Source organism: Takifugu flavidus, chromosome 5 (assembly GCF_003711565.1).
Source record: "Takifugu flavidus isolate HTHZ2018 chromosome 5, ASM371156v2, whole genome shotgun sequence".
Classification (NCBI taxonomy): domain Eukaryota; kingdom Metazoa; phylum Chordata; class Actinopteri; order Tetraodontiformes; family Tetraodontidae; genus Takifugu; species Takifugu flavidus.
Genome location: NC_079524.1, coordinates 5,537,130 through 5,550,269, shown reverse-complemented (window position 1 = coordinate 5,550,269; position 13,140 = coordinate 5,537,130). Strand labels below are relative to the sequence as shown.

The following is a 13,140-nucleotide window of genomic DNA, read 5'->3' as shown; positions in this document are numbered from 1 at the left end:
TCTTCATTTGGTGAGAAACTTTTTAGTAACATTGGTATAAGTAAGCATTGGTATAAGAAAAGGGATGTCGTGTGAGAACTGTCTTGAAGTTTTGCTTGTGGTAAATTAGCTTGGTTTTGCAGTGAGGTCACATTTTATGACAGGAAATCAACATTTCACACAAAAATATCTCAAAATATATTATAGAAATCGAGGGCTTGTTAATTTTTTATTGATCCATGTGAAGTAAAGACTCTGAGATGACAATCTGACTGACCTAACACACAGACACTTAGCATTAGCATGTGATGACAATCAAAGTCTGAGGCCATTTCTCAGTTCACAGTGTGCAGACTTGTGACCTGCTGTAGCACAAACGTGGACTCTTGGAATCAGAAGGGGGATTAGTTCTTGAAAGTGGGCCTTGCGTCCGATTCACATGTCCCAGATTCGCAAGCGTTTGTCTGCTCCAGCAGAGAGAATCTGAGTATTTCCTGTGTTTAATGCCAAATGCAGGACTCGCTGAGAATGACCTAAGAAAAAAGTAACTTTAACATTTAAAAGTCATACAACATGGTTCATACTGAGAGTCATTTGAGGCACCCCCCAGGGCTCTGTCCTTGTGCCTCCACTTTTCTCCCTTTATCCTCCTTCCTCAGGGGAAACATGGACTCTCTATCGTTTTAGCATTTAAAATGATGTCAAAATGTGGTAATCTAGCAGTAGTATCAGTTTCACTCAACGTTCTTATATGAAAGGAAGCGATGGTGGGTTATCCTGCTCATTCTCTGTAAGTTTCACAATTATTTGCAAGCCCAACTGCTATGAGGTTGTAGAAATGTGACACACGTCTCTGTAAATTCAGTTGTTAATATTAATCATCAAGCAGAGCATCTGTTCCAGTGTGGCTGAGTGGGTTCAGCTCTTGCTTTCATGTACTCTAACCTGTGAACTGGGAGGTGAGGTTGAGCGAAGCAAAGTCCCAGGACCAGCAGGCGATATGGTGCTGAGGTAAACCGTGGCCTGTGACCAGACATCTCCTCTTTTCAGCCCATCGCAGAGAACAGATCTGCAATCAGACTCGTTAGGAGTGACCCAGCGTATTATTGCCCCTCTGCTGCCCTTCTGCTTTCAATGCACCTGTGAATTTGTGTTGGCGATGGTCTCACAAGTCCCAGAAAGGGCATCCCAGATTCTAAGCTTTCCATCTTGATATCCACCTCCGGTAGCGATCGTGTTTCTCTGCCAGGGACACCAACCCATCGCCTGAACGATGAGGCGACCTTAACACTTGCTGATATGCTTGGTTGATTATTCGATAGTGATCAAAAGAAAAATACCAACCTTAACCACACTGGGCTGTTTCATAGCAGTGACTGGTGAGCGCATCCCCGTGCATCCAGTTATGCTACTATCCCATATGGAGAGAAGGCCCTCTATGGAGCCGCTGGCCAACCGGCCACCGTCTGGTGACCACTGAAGGCTGCAGAGCCCCTCCTCCTGGAAAACTGATCCAATTAAAGATGCAGGAGCACGAAAGTCATGGTGAAAGATACTTCCAAGAGCAGATCCACTGAAAGTGTGGAGACAGTGTGACCTTTAGAAATTGCTGAGTGGGTGGTGATGGCAGCTTAGCATATAAAGATCAAGAATGGGACAAGGACATTGTGTGTGTCTGTGTGTGGTGTGTTGTGTGTGTGTGTGTGTGTGTGTTGTGTGTGGTATTTGTACTTGCTGCATATTGACTACCAAAGTGAGGGCATTTTTTTGTGTGTGTTATTTTCCTGCATATGCACAGTCAAAACAAACCTGCTGAGTAAGGGCCATTTCCAGGAAACAGCTCTGACCACTGAGACATGCGCTAGCAAACACCTCGTCATGTGCTTGCAGTCAGCATCCCACAGCTTCGAAAAAAAAGACCCTGAGTTACCACAAACCAGCAGCTGCCCCCTCCCCCAAAAATATTTCCATTAGCTCTAAAGCTTCATACCTGTATCTCCCCTCGCCTGGTTCCCACACAGAGAGTTCTGCCGTCTTCACTCCAGCAGAGAGAAGAGATAGATTCTTGTCCTGACAGTGGATCTGGTTCCAAAGATCCCACCACAGTGTGTGTTTCTGCGTTCCAAATGTAGACAGAGGAGCCCAGTGCTAAAGCAACCGTATTATGGGAGCTGCAGTCCAGAAGGTTACAGTCTGAAAGAGTAGATGACCTCAAGTTTTGCTAGGTTTAACAAAGGTTTTCTGGAAATTTTCCTACTCACAGTAGTCGTCGAGCAACATCGGTGCTGCAAATGTCTTGTTTTGGTCCACAACAGTAAATGGCTTCGAATCACTTCTTTTCTCATCACGACCTGCATTAGATGTGTGCAAAATCACATTTACACATCACAGACACATCATTTCTAACTCCATCTCACCAGTCCCACGAGCATTTGCATGTTCAAGAGCCTCAGGTCTCCACAGCCATTTCTGCAATACAAATATTAATCAGCATTAATTTAACGGACAAAAAGTTAGAAATAATTAAACGAAACTGAAAACTAGGAATTGAAACTTCTTGACACAAACCTGGTTTAGGTTATCCTCTGTATGTCTCCTGGTATTTAAATTGTGTGATGTGCTGATATTTGCAAGACAGGACGTTGACTCCCCTCCAGCAATTACTGAAATCATCATAAAATGACACATTAAATATTAGTCTGACAACATGCTGGGGTAGATATGGTCCACACAGTGAGGTGACAGATGTATTTCACCTATAGTTATGCAGTACGTCTCCAATAAAGATGACATTGTGACTGCATCTTCAGAACCCCTGGCATTCTGTTAATATTTTAGGTGTTTTCATGTGTTTTTGATCTGTAGATTTACCTGGGGAGTTTATCCATGGAACTCCCTGTTCACGAGGTCCAGGTGGGGAATCCAACTCCAGCCTGTGGCGAACGGCGTCCAACTCAAAGGCTGCTTCGCGGCGCCCCCTGGAGGTCAAAGGCGTACTTGCAGCATGACCGTCGATGTTCCTCCTCTGAATGATTCGCCTCTTGAATCGTTTGTACGATTCTTGACGTCCCCAAGGGGTCGATACGTTCTATTAAAAATAAAATTATTACATTGAGTCATTTGCAAAGCATAAATCGTCGCCACACGTGCCACTATCCAAGCTAACATTACAAATTACAAAACATCCGGATTGGCTTTCAAAGCAAGGCTCTCTCAACGCTTCTATATTGTACGCCGGATATCTAAGCGAGAATCAATAGTCTGTAGGTGCAGAAATTATGTTATTGTGAACTAAAACCGAAAATTTAGGATAAGTTTAAAAATCGTAGGCACACTTCGTATTCTTTTATTTTGAAGGGTCAAATATCCAACTTCCGTTTCTCCCTATTATGTCAAAGGAAACTTTACGTGGTTCCTTCCATCAGTCCTGAGACTTTCGACGGGGCGCAGCTTCGGTTCGTTCTTCCCCCTCCAACATGGAGGCCTTAGGGGGCTACCCTACCAGGTCCTCCAACCCCAAAGCCAAGAAACTGACCGTCCTGTTGAGTATGACAGTCGGTGTGGGGTGCCTGTTCCTCCTTCAGACGCAGCTGCTGAAGCCGAGGCGACCGTCGGACTTTTATTCCTTCGAGGTGAAGGACGCGAAGGGGAGGACGGTCTCTCTGGAGAAGTACCGAGGAAAAGTAGGTCCACATCATCACCAAATATCAGCCCAGCATGACCCAAAAGTCCGCCTCGGCTTTAGCCAAGTCAGCTTTCCTGGATGGACTCACGCTTGAAGACGCGAAGAACGCCTCCACGGTGCTGTCGGCTGTAGTTTTACCCGCTTTCTCTCCTTCTTCCAGGCGTCTTTAGTTGTAAACGTGGCGAGTTACAGCGAGCAGACGGAGGGAAACTATCGGTATCTGCAGGAGCTGCACCGGGAGCTGGGCACCTCTCACTTCAACGTCCTGGCCTTTCCTTGCGGTCAGTTCGGGGACACGGAGCCCGGGACCAGCCGGGACAGCGAGGCTTTCGCCAAGGCCACCTACGGCGTTACGTTCCCCTTCTTCAACAGGATCAAAATAATGGGCTCCGAGGCTGAGCCTGCTTTCAGGTTCCTCACAGGTCTGCAGACACAACAGCTCTGTCTCGGACCAGATTGCTCAGCATACACCCCCAACAGCCTTCCACACGCACTGGCATTCTGCACGCCAGGAGATGCACAACTCCTGACTATGCCAACTTTAAGTGAATTTTATTGTAAATAACCTAGTCTAACGCCATACTATGAGTCAATGTTGTGTAAAGTCATGCAAAGGTGAATAGGTGTCCAATACAAAATGTCCTCCCTGTAACATGTACAAACTTTATATAAATAGTAAAACCTCTCCCAGAGTTTTATTGTTTTATTTAATATTGCTAAGTTAGGTTAATGAACATTTAAAGGCATGGGTCACCCTGTTCTAGAATGTTCTTTATTAGCCTTCAGTGGCATCAAACAGCCACACTTTATTTATTACCATGTGTAGTACAGTTAAAACAGTGATTTAGACCTTTTCTGAACGATAAAGTGTAACCTCGGGTTTATACTGGTCGTACTACTCGCTAAGTACTTTAATCATGTTTTTGTTACTAATGACAGACATGTTCCTTTTTTTTCAGATTCTGTCCACAAAGTCCCCAAGTGGAACTTCTGGAAGTTTCTGGTGAACCCAGAGGGTAAAGTGGTCCGCTTCTGGCGGACGGACGAGCCCTTGGAGAGCATTCGGCAGGAAGTGACCACGCTGGTGCGAGAAATCATCGTCAAAAAACGGGTGGAGCTATGATGGCGGTTGGTGGTGGTTGACCGGGCACGTGTTGCACGAGGTGCAGGCGTTCCCGTGACGATAGAGGACCGGACTGAACCTCCATCCACGTCTCCCTCCATGGAAACCGGAGGCTCGTGGACACGCGCGCTCGTTCCTGACGGTGTGTGTTTGTGGTTGGCGATGACAACCGTGATGAACATTCAGGATGACGACCGCTGCTGCAGAAGAAGGATCTTTTTAACCACTAGGGTTGTTGCCTTATCAGTACCTTAGTACCATCGGCTGTTTTTACATTAAATCTCTTGAAATGAAGCATAAAGATTGTTCCGTTTTGACTGATCGAACAGCAGAGTCAGATTTCCTCTCTGATTTATGCCGTTTCCTGCTGTGAGCTGGGCTCTGCTCAAGGTTTCTGCCTATTTCTAGGACTTTATTTACATGCAACCATCACAGATTTACAGACGTTCCTAGTCCAGCAGTTTAAAGTTCTCGTTTTAGAGGCGTTTGCTGGTGGTTGGAGAGCAGTAGCAGGTAAACTGGCGAGAACAGAATCAACCAGCTAACATGACACTGCCTACCAGCCACCCGCTGTGAGATGCGTCCACTACATTTATCCAAATATTCTGTTTCTTGGATCTGAGTGAGCATGAAACAAAATGCCTGGTGCAACTGTTAGGGTAGCAGAGCATTGTGAGCTGGCAACGGGAACATCAGCTAACATTACACTGCCTCCCAACCAGCCGCGACACACGCCGCCCGCCTACATGGCAACATGATGGTGGCGTCTGAGGTTGGTGGGCGCCAGCAGTGAGGAGTGTCGCCCACAGCTGTCAATCACACAGCCGGCAGCAGGCAACGCCACGCAGCCACCCGAAAGTCTGACTTCATTTCCTCACTTACTTCGACGAGTCTCTGTCTCCTCTTGCCTGTGAAATCCCTCCTGTTGTCCTGAATATGAAATAAAGGAAGCGGACAAGGTCATCAGAGAAGAACCTTTCTGAGGAGTCAGAGCTGTGAGTGAGGGACAGGGTTGCTAAAGAGAGACACCCATGTGTTTACGCTGAGATGGTTGCCTGGCACACAACAACAGGTCAGCTGCACCACACAAAGGACATATTGCATAAGCAACAGTATTTAATTATTACTTTATAGACATACTGACCAGGTGGGGATGAGCTCTGTGGTTTTGGCGCATCTTGACTTCCACGGTGGTAAAAACCCCTCCACCTCCAGGCTGCATGTGTGAGGAGCAGGTTTATGCCCGGTGCACCTGTTGTCCGTCCCCCTGCTCTAACCCCAGTCTTAAATACTCTCCCCAGGCGCACCGAGGAGCGGGAAGTCCGCTCCTCTGCTCTCCTATTGGCGGTTTATCCCCTTTTTTTTTTTTAAAGCAAAAAAATACATACACGGTCCGTGGCGCAGGGATTCCCTCCGCGTCCTTGTCTCTCCTGGAAACTAAAAAAGAGCTCTGCGACTGTTTAGAAAGATGGAAATGACAGTTTATAACCTTGTCGAAGTCAGAAGACACTCCTCTTCAAGTGTCAGTTAATCCCTCCAGACTCAAACACCCCAGTCATGAGGGAGATTATAGGCCCATTACTGTCCTATTACTGAACCTAAAGCCAGTGTAAAATGTAAATTTAGACCAAATTGACAATGCTGCAATCATTTCTGAAAGGGGTTTATCAACAAACATTTAACAATGTTTATTAGCAATATTTATTTATTTATTTACTGATTTTGTGACGAATGCAAACACAAAGGCCATAAAACGCTGTAATTAATGCGTTTGTGTTATAGGGGCGATAATCCCCGCTCGGCTCCTGATATTTGCGGGAAGATCCCGCGTGTCCGCGGGCTGCGCCTTCCCAATGACGTGTTGGTCTCGCGCTAAGGTGGCCCGAACGGCGCGAGCAGCACGCGTTCCCCCCCACCTGCCACTTCCATATGCCCCCCGAGCGCCCGCAACAGGCCGAGCGCGAGCCTGGAGCATGTGTGACAGGTGCGTGCTCTCCACGCGCTCTGGCCCGACGCGGAGCGGCTCCTCCAGCCAGCGGCCCCCGCTGGTTAAACCCCCACCTTATCAACGCAGATCAATGGGCTCCCCAGCGGCCCTAACTCGTGTTAATTGGTTCTATTAATCCGCCGTTAATGGCGCAGCCATGATTCTAGATTATAATCTGTTGAAACGAGGGTTCCTGGCAGCCGATTCACCTCTCCCTGGGATAATTATTGTAAAACTCCATATACCTGGAAACGTATCTTAATACCTCTCAATCACCAGTGAAAGTTGTATTTACCCTGAGGCATTAGCCTACCCGCAAATCACCCACTGGAGAAAAAAAAAGGATTTAGTTTAACTACTCCGTGTTTCCCGCGGGACCCCGTCTGGTCCGCAGCCTCCCCCAAGGTTTGGATTCAGTCACCTTAGAAACTCATTGTGCCTGTATTTTCCTTTCCCCTCCCGCATTGTCCCCCGCAGTTTGGCGGTAGCTTAACCGGTCAAATGTCTCACAAGCAGCTTAAACAAAGATGCGGCTGCTCTCAACTGCTGGGGGGGTGTTTGCAGTAAAAGCGTCGTCCTGCTAAACTGAGGTGAAGGTTTTCGGACAACAAGTAGTTTATTGTACACACTCAGGTTAAGGATCATTTATGTTGGGAAGATAAATAAATAAAGATGATGCATCACGCAAATAAAAAAAGCAGCTTGAGAGGAAAGGGTCTGCGCCATAGCCGTGATGCATTCAAGGACACATACCTGCATGTGTTGACACTGGGGAGATTTCCCTTTTTCAGGTTTAGTGACAGATTACGACGCCAGACAGACTAAAGCAGCTTTGCTTGTGAATTTACTGCAGTGTTTATTTAATGTTATTGACACAGCACTTGTACATAGATGTGGTCACACAGCTCTTCACATACATGATTCACCTGTAGCATTTAAGGGACATGAGGACCAGTCTTTTCTCTCTAAAGACTGAAACGTCAGATCCGGGTTAATCACATTTCCATCTCATTCTCCATGTTTTCTCATATTTACGTGCTGTTATCGTGCATCACCGACCGCAGCAGGTCTCTAAACGGTCTCTACCCCTGTGCTGCCTTCACTGCACCAGAGTAAACAGGTCCTGCTTTGGGAAGTTTAAACAGGTGTCTGACCTGTGATTTGACATTGTCCTCTGCCCCCCCACCCGGTCCACCTCACACAGCAAAAACTGTCCGTGGCGTCCATTGAATGACATCATAGACGCCCAAAAGACTGATTAGTTTAATTGCTTGTCCTTCTTAGATGAGGTGCCGTGAGATTTTTTATTGTCGCCGTCATAATATGGGGTATCTTATCATCAGCCGTTGATGTATTTGACTACAAATATAAAGGATTTACAGTCCTGCTGTCAGTTTTGACTGTCTTTATTTTGAAATATGTGTTTCAAAAATGGTTTTCACTGTTTTATTGCCCCACAGGTACCTTAAACGCATCACAGTTGTCTGTAATGCAGTGGCACAGCCTAAATAAGAGACCTATGATGTCTCCAGTCCACGCATCACGCTCCCATTCAGACCACACAGCCACTCAGGCGCAGACAAAAGAGTGTAGGAGGCTTCTTACACAAGGTCATTGGGTCACATTAGGCACAAAAGCTTTGAAATTCGAAAACAGTTTCTTCACCTGCAAATATCAACGCATCAGCTACAACCAGATGTAGCCAACACAACACGCGGTACAGTATAGAAGCATGGCGATGCTTCATTGTTTGGGCAGCTCGCTGCGGCGTGACGCGTGTAAACAGAGAGCGAAAACAAAGGCTTTGGCAGTATATTTCCACTGTCACCTCTGAGTGATTAGCTTCCAAATGCTACCTGAGGAAGACATCATTTAATCATTCACAGATATCAATATCAATTATCGGTTAAGCATTAACGGTCACTGCCCACCCACGCGCGCTCCGTCCATCCTGAAGACAGGTTTAACCTGGCCGGGTCTCAGCTGTGGTTGGGAACCCAGCGGAAGCGGTATCCTCCTTCCTGCATCCTGGTGGTGAGGGCTTGTCCCTGAGGGAACGCCCGAGTCCTTATGGTGCCGTGTTCCCTGACAGAAGTTCTGAAGGACCAGATGTTGCCCTCAGCTGCCGCTCCGCCGCCGTCTTTGGAAAAACACGTCTGCAGGCCGGAGAACGCTCCGTGCACACGTATGACCGCCGAGCCCTGCTGCTTCACTGTGGCGGAGCCATGCAAGACAGCGTTGCAGCGTGTGCTGATGTCCCTCAGCATGTCCTCCACTGAGTCCGAGGACTCTGTCTCGTATCCCTCGTCCAGGCGCTGCCGCTTGCGGGGGCTCAGCGGGGGTCTGTCGTCGGGCGCCGGCGTCCGCTCCCTCTCTGTTACTGCCATCAGGTTCTGAGGGAAAACCGAAGCAATAAGACCCAGAGACATGAGTCAAGAGAGGTCAGTCCTGCCGCCACTCACCTCCAGCACCGAGGCCAAGTGTTTGGCACGTCTGGCTAACTGTCTCAGGTGGACGTTTCGCTCCTGCAGGTCATCGGTTTCGTGCACGGTGTCTCTGAGCTGCAACAAATAACATCAGACGGATAAATTCAGATAAAATTGATAATATTTGAAAAGCCGCACAGATTCCATATCGCAGTACGACATTTACCCCGTGGTCGACTTCTGCAGGGGCCTGTGGTGCCCCGGCTCTGCACCCAGGTCCAAATTTGTCTGCGTCTGCACTGGGACAGGCCAGACTGGCGTCCTCAGTGGACATGTCCCACTGCGGCGTGAGTGGGGGGATGACGCATCCCTGGAATGGCACCAGCTCTCCTGGGGACAGGCTGCTCTCCAGGGTGGAGGGAGAATCTGTGCTGACAGATCACAGCATCACTGACAAAAGTGCCTAAAAGGTTCGTCCACGCCGGGTTTGGGTGGCTTTACTCACCTGCAATAAAATCCAGCGCATACCCCCCAAAGTCTTGGTCCTCGTCACATCCATTCACCTGTAGACAAATTTAAAAAAAATGCTCTTAAACAGCCAGAATGTATTTAATCTCAGTGGGAATCGTGCTGACCCGCAGACCTTATAATCCCACCGTGACTGAGCAGGATAACAGTGCTTTGCCCTGGCGCTGATCATTTCAGTGAGCCAGTTGTGTTCCAGGCGCAAGGTGAGCTGCTGGAGCCTTGCAGACCTGTGAGGTCTGGGCCAATTAGCGCTAGTCTGCGTCGCATGTGCAAACAACACTCCAATTCGCGCAGAATTCCAGCACTCCGTGTCAAACATTAACAGCCTTAGCGGAATCTAACAGTATCCAACCTCACAAGCTGTCTTGAAAGTGACTGATTTGTTTTATATCTTTGTAAAGGTTTTCGTTTTCCTCACCTGAGCGCCGAGGACGCGGCTGTCTCGTCTCACGGAGTATTCCAGATCATCCCACGCAATTGTGGAAAAAGCTGTAATACGGAGAAAGTGTCTCAATGTCCACATATCGTTGAGTTGAGGCGTGTAATGCGCGGAGCTCACCTTGTTTCAGGGCGCAGGGGAGCCCCGCGCACACGGTGACCGGACTGCTGCTTCTCGGCCCCACCACTTTATGCTGATGAAAGAGAAGAACGTTTAGCCACGAACCAAAAACGTTATATTTAAAGAAAGGTGGGTCCACTGACCGCAGCTCTCCTCCTGCGTCTGCCGACCTGGTTGGGACAGACAGCGGCCAACACTCTCCTGTCCTTCTGCGTCTCCATCGCCCTGCAGGACTGCAGGCTCGGGCTGCGATTTACACCCGATATAAACGAAATTCTCCCGGTTGGAGTCTCTCCATGCCGCGGCCTTGTAATTCTTGCCCAATCAAATGCACTTGCTCGGTCTCCAGGGAGTGACAGCGTCCTCGGAGATTAAAGTGCGGCAGACTAACGGTTTCTGGTCTGAAGTGTAAAGTGGTACCGCGCGTAACGGCGCCATTACAGCAGGTGCTGCGCACGTCAGACCTGCCCTCCCTCCGCCTGTTGCCAGATATTCCCTGCGCATATGGGTTTCATCCAACTTTGCCTTAAAAAGGAAGCCCCCAGAGCTGAGACAGACTCTATAATTTTATATCATTATCGACTGCTTTGCTGCTCCAGTCTATCAATGCGTAATTTGTACCCAAATACGCAGAAATATCTTCCCAAATTTGGCTCGTGGATGCGTTTAAAGAGGGGTGGAAAAAGAAAAGAGCAAATACGACAGACAGCTCAGCAAACACGGTTGACAAATGTCTCTAACTAGTCAACAAACAGAGGGCACCTTGTTGCCCCCTTAACGCTGAATGCACCTGTGTGGTCGATACTATGTCAGCAGGTCAAGAGCCCACGCGTAATGGATGACCGGCCGCGGAACCGACCAGACCGTGACGGCACAGGTCCGTTACAAACAGCGACGCAATGCTAAATCAAATCTTTGTATATAGAGATCACCCGTTCTATAAAGTATCGTTCTTTATTCCCAAAGGATGCTTCTGACGTCACACGTGTGAGTTTATAATTATTTCTAGCAGTAGGTTCCGGAACCTTTTTTCTGGAGCATTTAAAAAAAAAAATCATAGATAAGATGTTCATTCATATCATTTACCCTCGTTGACATCCGCACAGGTGTGTTTTTGCTCTGCTGTGTGATGTGATGGGGATCAAACGCCAAATTTTATCCTGGCATTTAATCTCAGATTTTAAAAACGAAGGTCAACATTTACAGCACGTTTCACAGTTCCGCCGTCAAGGTCGCTGCAACAGTTTGAATGAAAAATAAAACATCTCAACACTAACTGCGTGTGCATGCAGGCGCCATAAACAGTAGTTGGGGGTCAGGGAGCAACAGACTTTATTTTTGTAGTTAATAACGTCACAGGGTACAAATCGTTTCCAACATGTCTTTGTTTAATGACACCAAAAGCTTTAGTTTGTCTTTGCACTCCAGGGCCAGGCTGCGTCGGACCCCCTGGCTCTCGTCGTTGGGGAAGATCAGGAAGTTCTCCGAGTACCCTGACGTTTGTGCAGAAATCTGCTGGGAGCCCAGTTCACCTGCCCACTGGCCTCCCATCAAGTCACTGGTCAGCCAAAGAGCGGAGCCGGCGATCACAGACGGCGAGTACTTGTTGAAGGCGTAGTCCGCCAGGCTCAGCTCACACACCTTCTGCGCCAAGCTGCTGTCTGCGGGGAACCTGCAGCCGCTCTCAAGCCGGGACGCGTCCAAGTAGTTGGTGTAGTAGTCCAGGAAAAAAGCCAGGGTGGGCGCGTCCAGCCGGAAGTTGAGGCGAAGCAGGATGAGGCACTCCAAGTTGCAGAGCTGCTCCTTGGTGAAGGCATCGCAGCAGAAGGACAAGAGGTGGCTAATGCGCGGCGAGCACACCTCCACCTGGATGGGCGACAACAGCAGGGTCAGAGGCGGCTCCTGGAACCGCCGCGCCACCTTTCTGTGTCCCAACACTCACCTGTTTGCTGGCGAGCAGGAGCGCCGCCGCTCCCACCAGCTGGAAGCAGTCTGCAGCCACCGGCGTGGACACCAGGAACCTGTCCACGATGTTCACCGCCAGGCAGCAGCTCTCGAAGGACAGCCGGAGATATTTGTGCAGGGAGATGAGCCAGCTGACCAGGGTGCACCGCGCCTCTGCCGTCAGCTGCAATCGGACATTTTTAAGATTGTCTTTTTAATCATTTTCCACATAAAAATGGCACATTGGTGAATATAAACGCATGATTGTGCTGAAGGCCCCACTTGTGGCTGCTGCTCCAAGCTTCTGCACGGATGGAAATGCGCCTCCTTCTCTTTCTGGATTCTGTAGCCGATGTCTCCGTACTGCAGGAACCAAGTGGGCAGCTGCCCCGCGTGTGGCCGCAGTGGAAGCACCTCTATCCGAACCGGGGATGGACTCGGAGAGGGTGCGAGGTCTTCCTCGAACCCCGAGTCGCACAACTTGGACATGAATTTCTGTTTCCTGCGGCGGGCCTTCTGGGGGTCCGACGGAGGGGCCGCTGTGGTCGTCGGTGTCCGTCTGTGAAGCGTCCCGGAGCCGCAGCCGCCCTCGGCAGGAGCCACCATCCTTATCAGGCCGATCACGCATCGGACTCACGCATCGGCGACTCCGCCAGTCACCTCCCATCACTTTTCCCGGCGCCTTCCCGCCCCTGCACCCGCATCCCTCCCTCGTCACTTGGCAACAAGGCGAAACAATCCGTTGTCCCATAATAATTAATTAGGCCTCGAACCATATGTTAAAGCTATTTTCAGGGTTTACGGTTAACTTCTGTTGTTCGCCTCATACAGACCACCTATCTCTGCATTGTTCCACAAGACGCTCAATCCTGATTGATTATGTGTCCAAATGTTGTCACGTGCAGATAA

General features: G+C 48.9%; 4 protein-coding genes across 6 annotated transcripts; 1 reads left to right on the top strand and 3 right to left on the bottom strand.

Moving 5' to 3' along the window:
- Positions 1–195: 195 nt before the first annotated feature.
- On the bottom strand, positions 196–6,050 carry LOC130525488 (cell division cycle protein 20 homolog B-like). Its single transcript, XM_057032316.1, has 12 exons — positions 5,932–6,050; positions 5,670–5,717; positions 2,851–3,067; positions 2,548–2,642; positions 2,397–2,448; positions 2,241–2,330; positions 1,970–2,172; positions 1,789–1,883; positions 1,324–1,552; positions 1,120–1,245; positions 925–1,048; positions 196–512 (listed from the first exon to the last, which is right to left on the bottom strand). The coding sequence occupies exons 1-12, from the start codon at positions 6,007–6,009 to the stop codon at positions 415–417; spliced, it is 1,455 nt and encodes a 484-aa protein (XP_056888296.1). The 5' UTR covers positions 6,010–6,050; the 3' UTR covers positions 196–414.
- On the top strand, positions 3,389–5,088 carry gpx8 (glutathione peroxidase 8 (putative)). 3 transcript variants are annotated; one of them, XM_057032320.1, is made up of 3 exons: positions 3,389–3,662; positions 3,825–4,221; positions 4,624–5,088. In XM_057032320.1, the coding sequence occupies exons 1-3, from the start codon at positions 3,456–3,458 to the stop codon at positions 4,785–4,787; spliced, it is 768 nt and encodes a 255-aa protein (XP_056888300.1). In that variant the 5' UTR covers positions 3,389–3,455; the 3' UTR covers positions 4,788–5,088. The 3 variants fall into 3 exon arrangements, 2 of the variants coding, with proteins under 2 accessions (XP_056888300.1, XP_056888301.1); XR_008950504.1 differs by having other exon boundaries at positions 3,390–3,662; positions 3,825–4,279; positions 4,624–4,762; XM_057032321.1 differs by having other exon boundaries at positions 3,394–3,662; positions 3,825–4,086.
- A 1,551-nt stretch (positions 6,051–7,601) lies between the features above and the next one.
- mcidas (multiciliate differentiation and DNA synthesis associated cell cycle protein) lies at positions 7,602–10,834 on the bottom strand. Its single transcript, XM_057032318.1, has 7 exons — positions 10,431–10,834; positions 10,288–10,360; positions 10,147–10,217; positions 9,706–9,763; positions 9,427–9,626; positions 9,237–9,335; positions 7,602–9,167 (listed from the first exon to the last, which is right to left on the bottom strand). Exons 1-7 carry the CDS (start codon positions 10,506–10,508, stop codon positions 8,754–8,756), a joined length of 993 nt encoding a protein of 330 aa, XP_056888298.1. The 5' UTR covers positions 10,509–10,834; the 3' UTR covers positions 7,602–8,753.
- Positions 10,835–11,466: 632 nt separating this feature from the next.
- LOC130525665 (cyclin-O protein B) lies at positions 11,467–12,850 on the bottom strand. The gene is made up of 3 exons (XM_057032688.1): positions 12,514–12,850; positions 12,230–12,415; positions 11,467–12,153 (listed from the first exon to the last, which is right to left on the bottom strand). The coding sequence occupies exons 1-3, from the start codon at positions 12,835–12,837 to the stop codon at positions 11,641–11,643; spliced, it is 1,023 nt and encodes a 340-aa protein (XP_056888668.1). The 5' UTR covers positions 12,838–12,850; the 3' UTR covers positions 11,467–11,640.
- Positions 12,851–13,140: the final 290 nt, after the last annotated feature.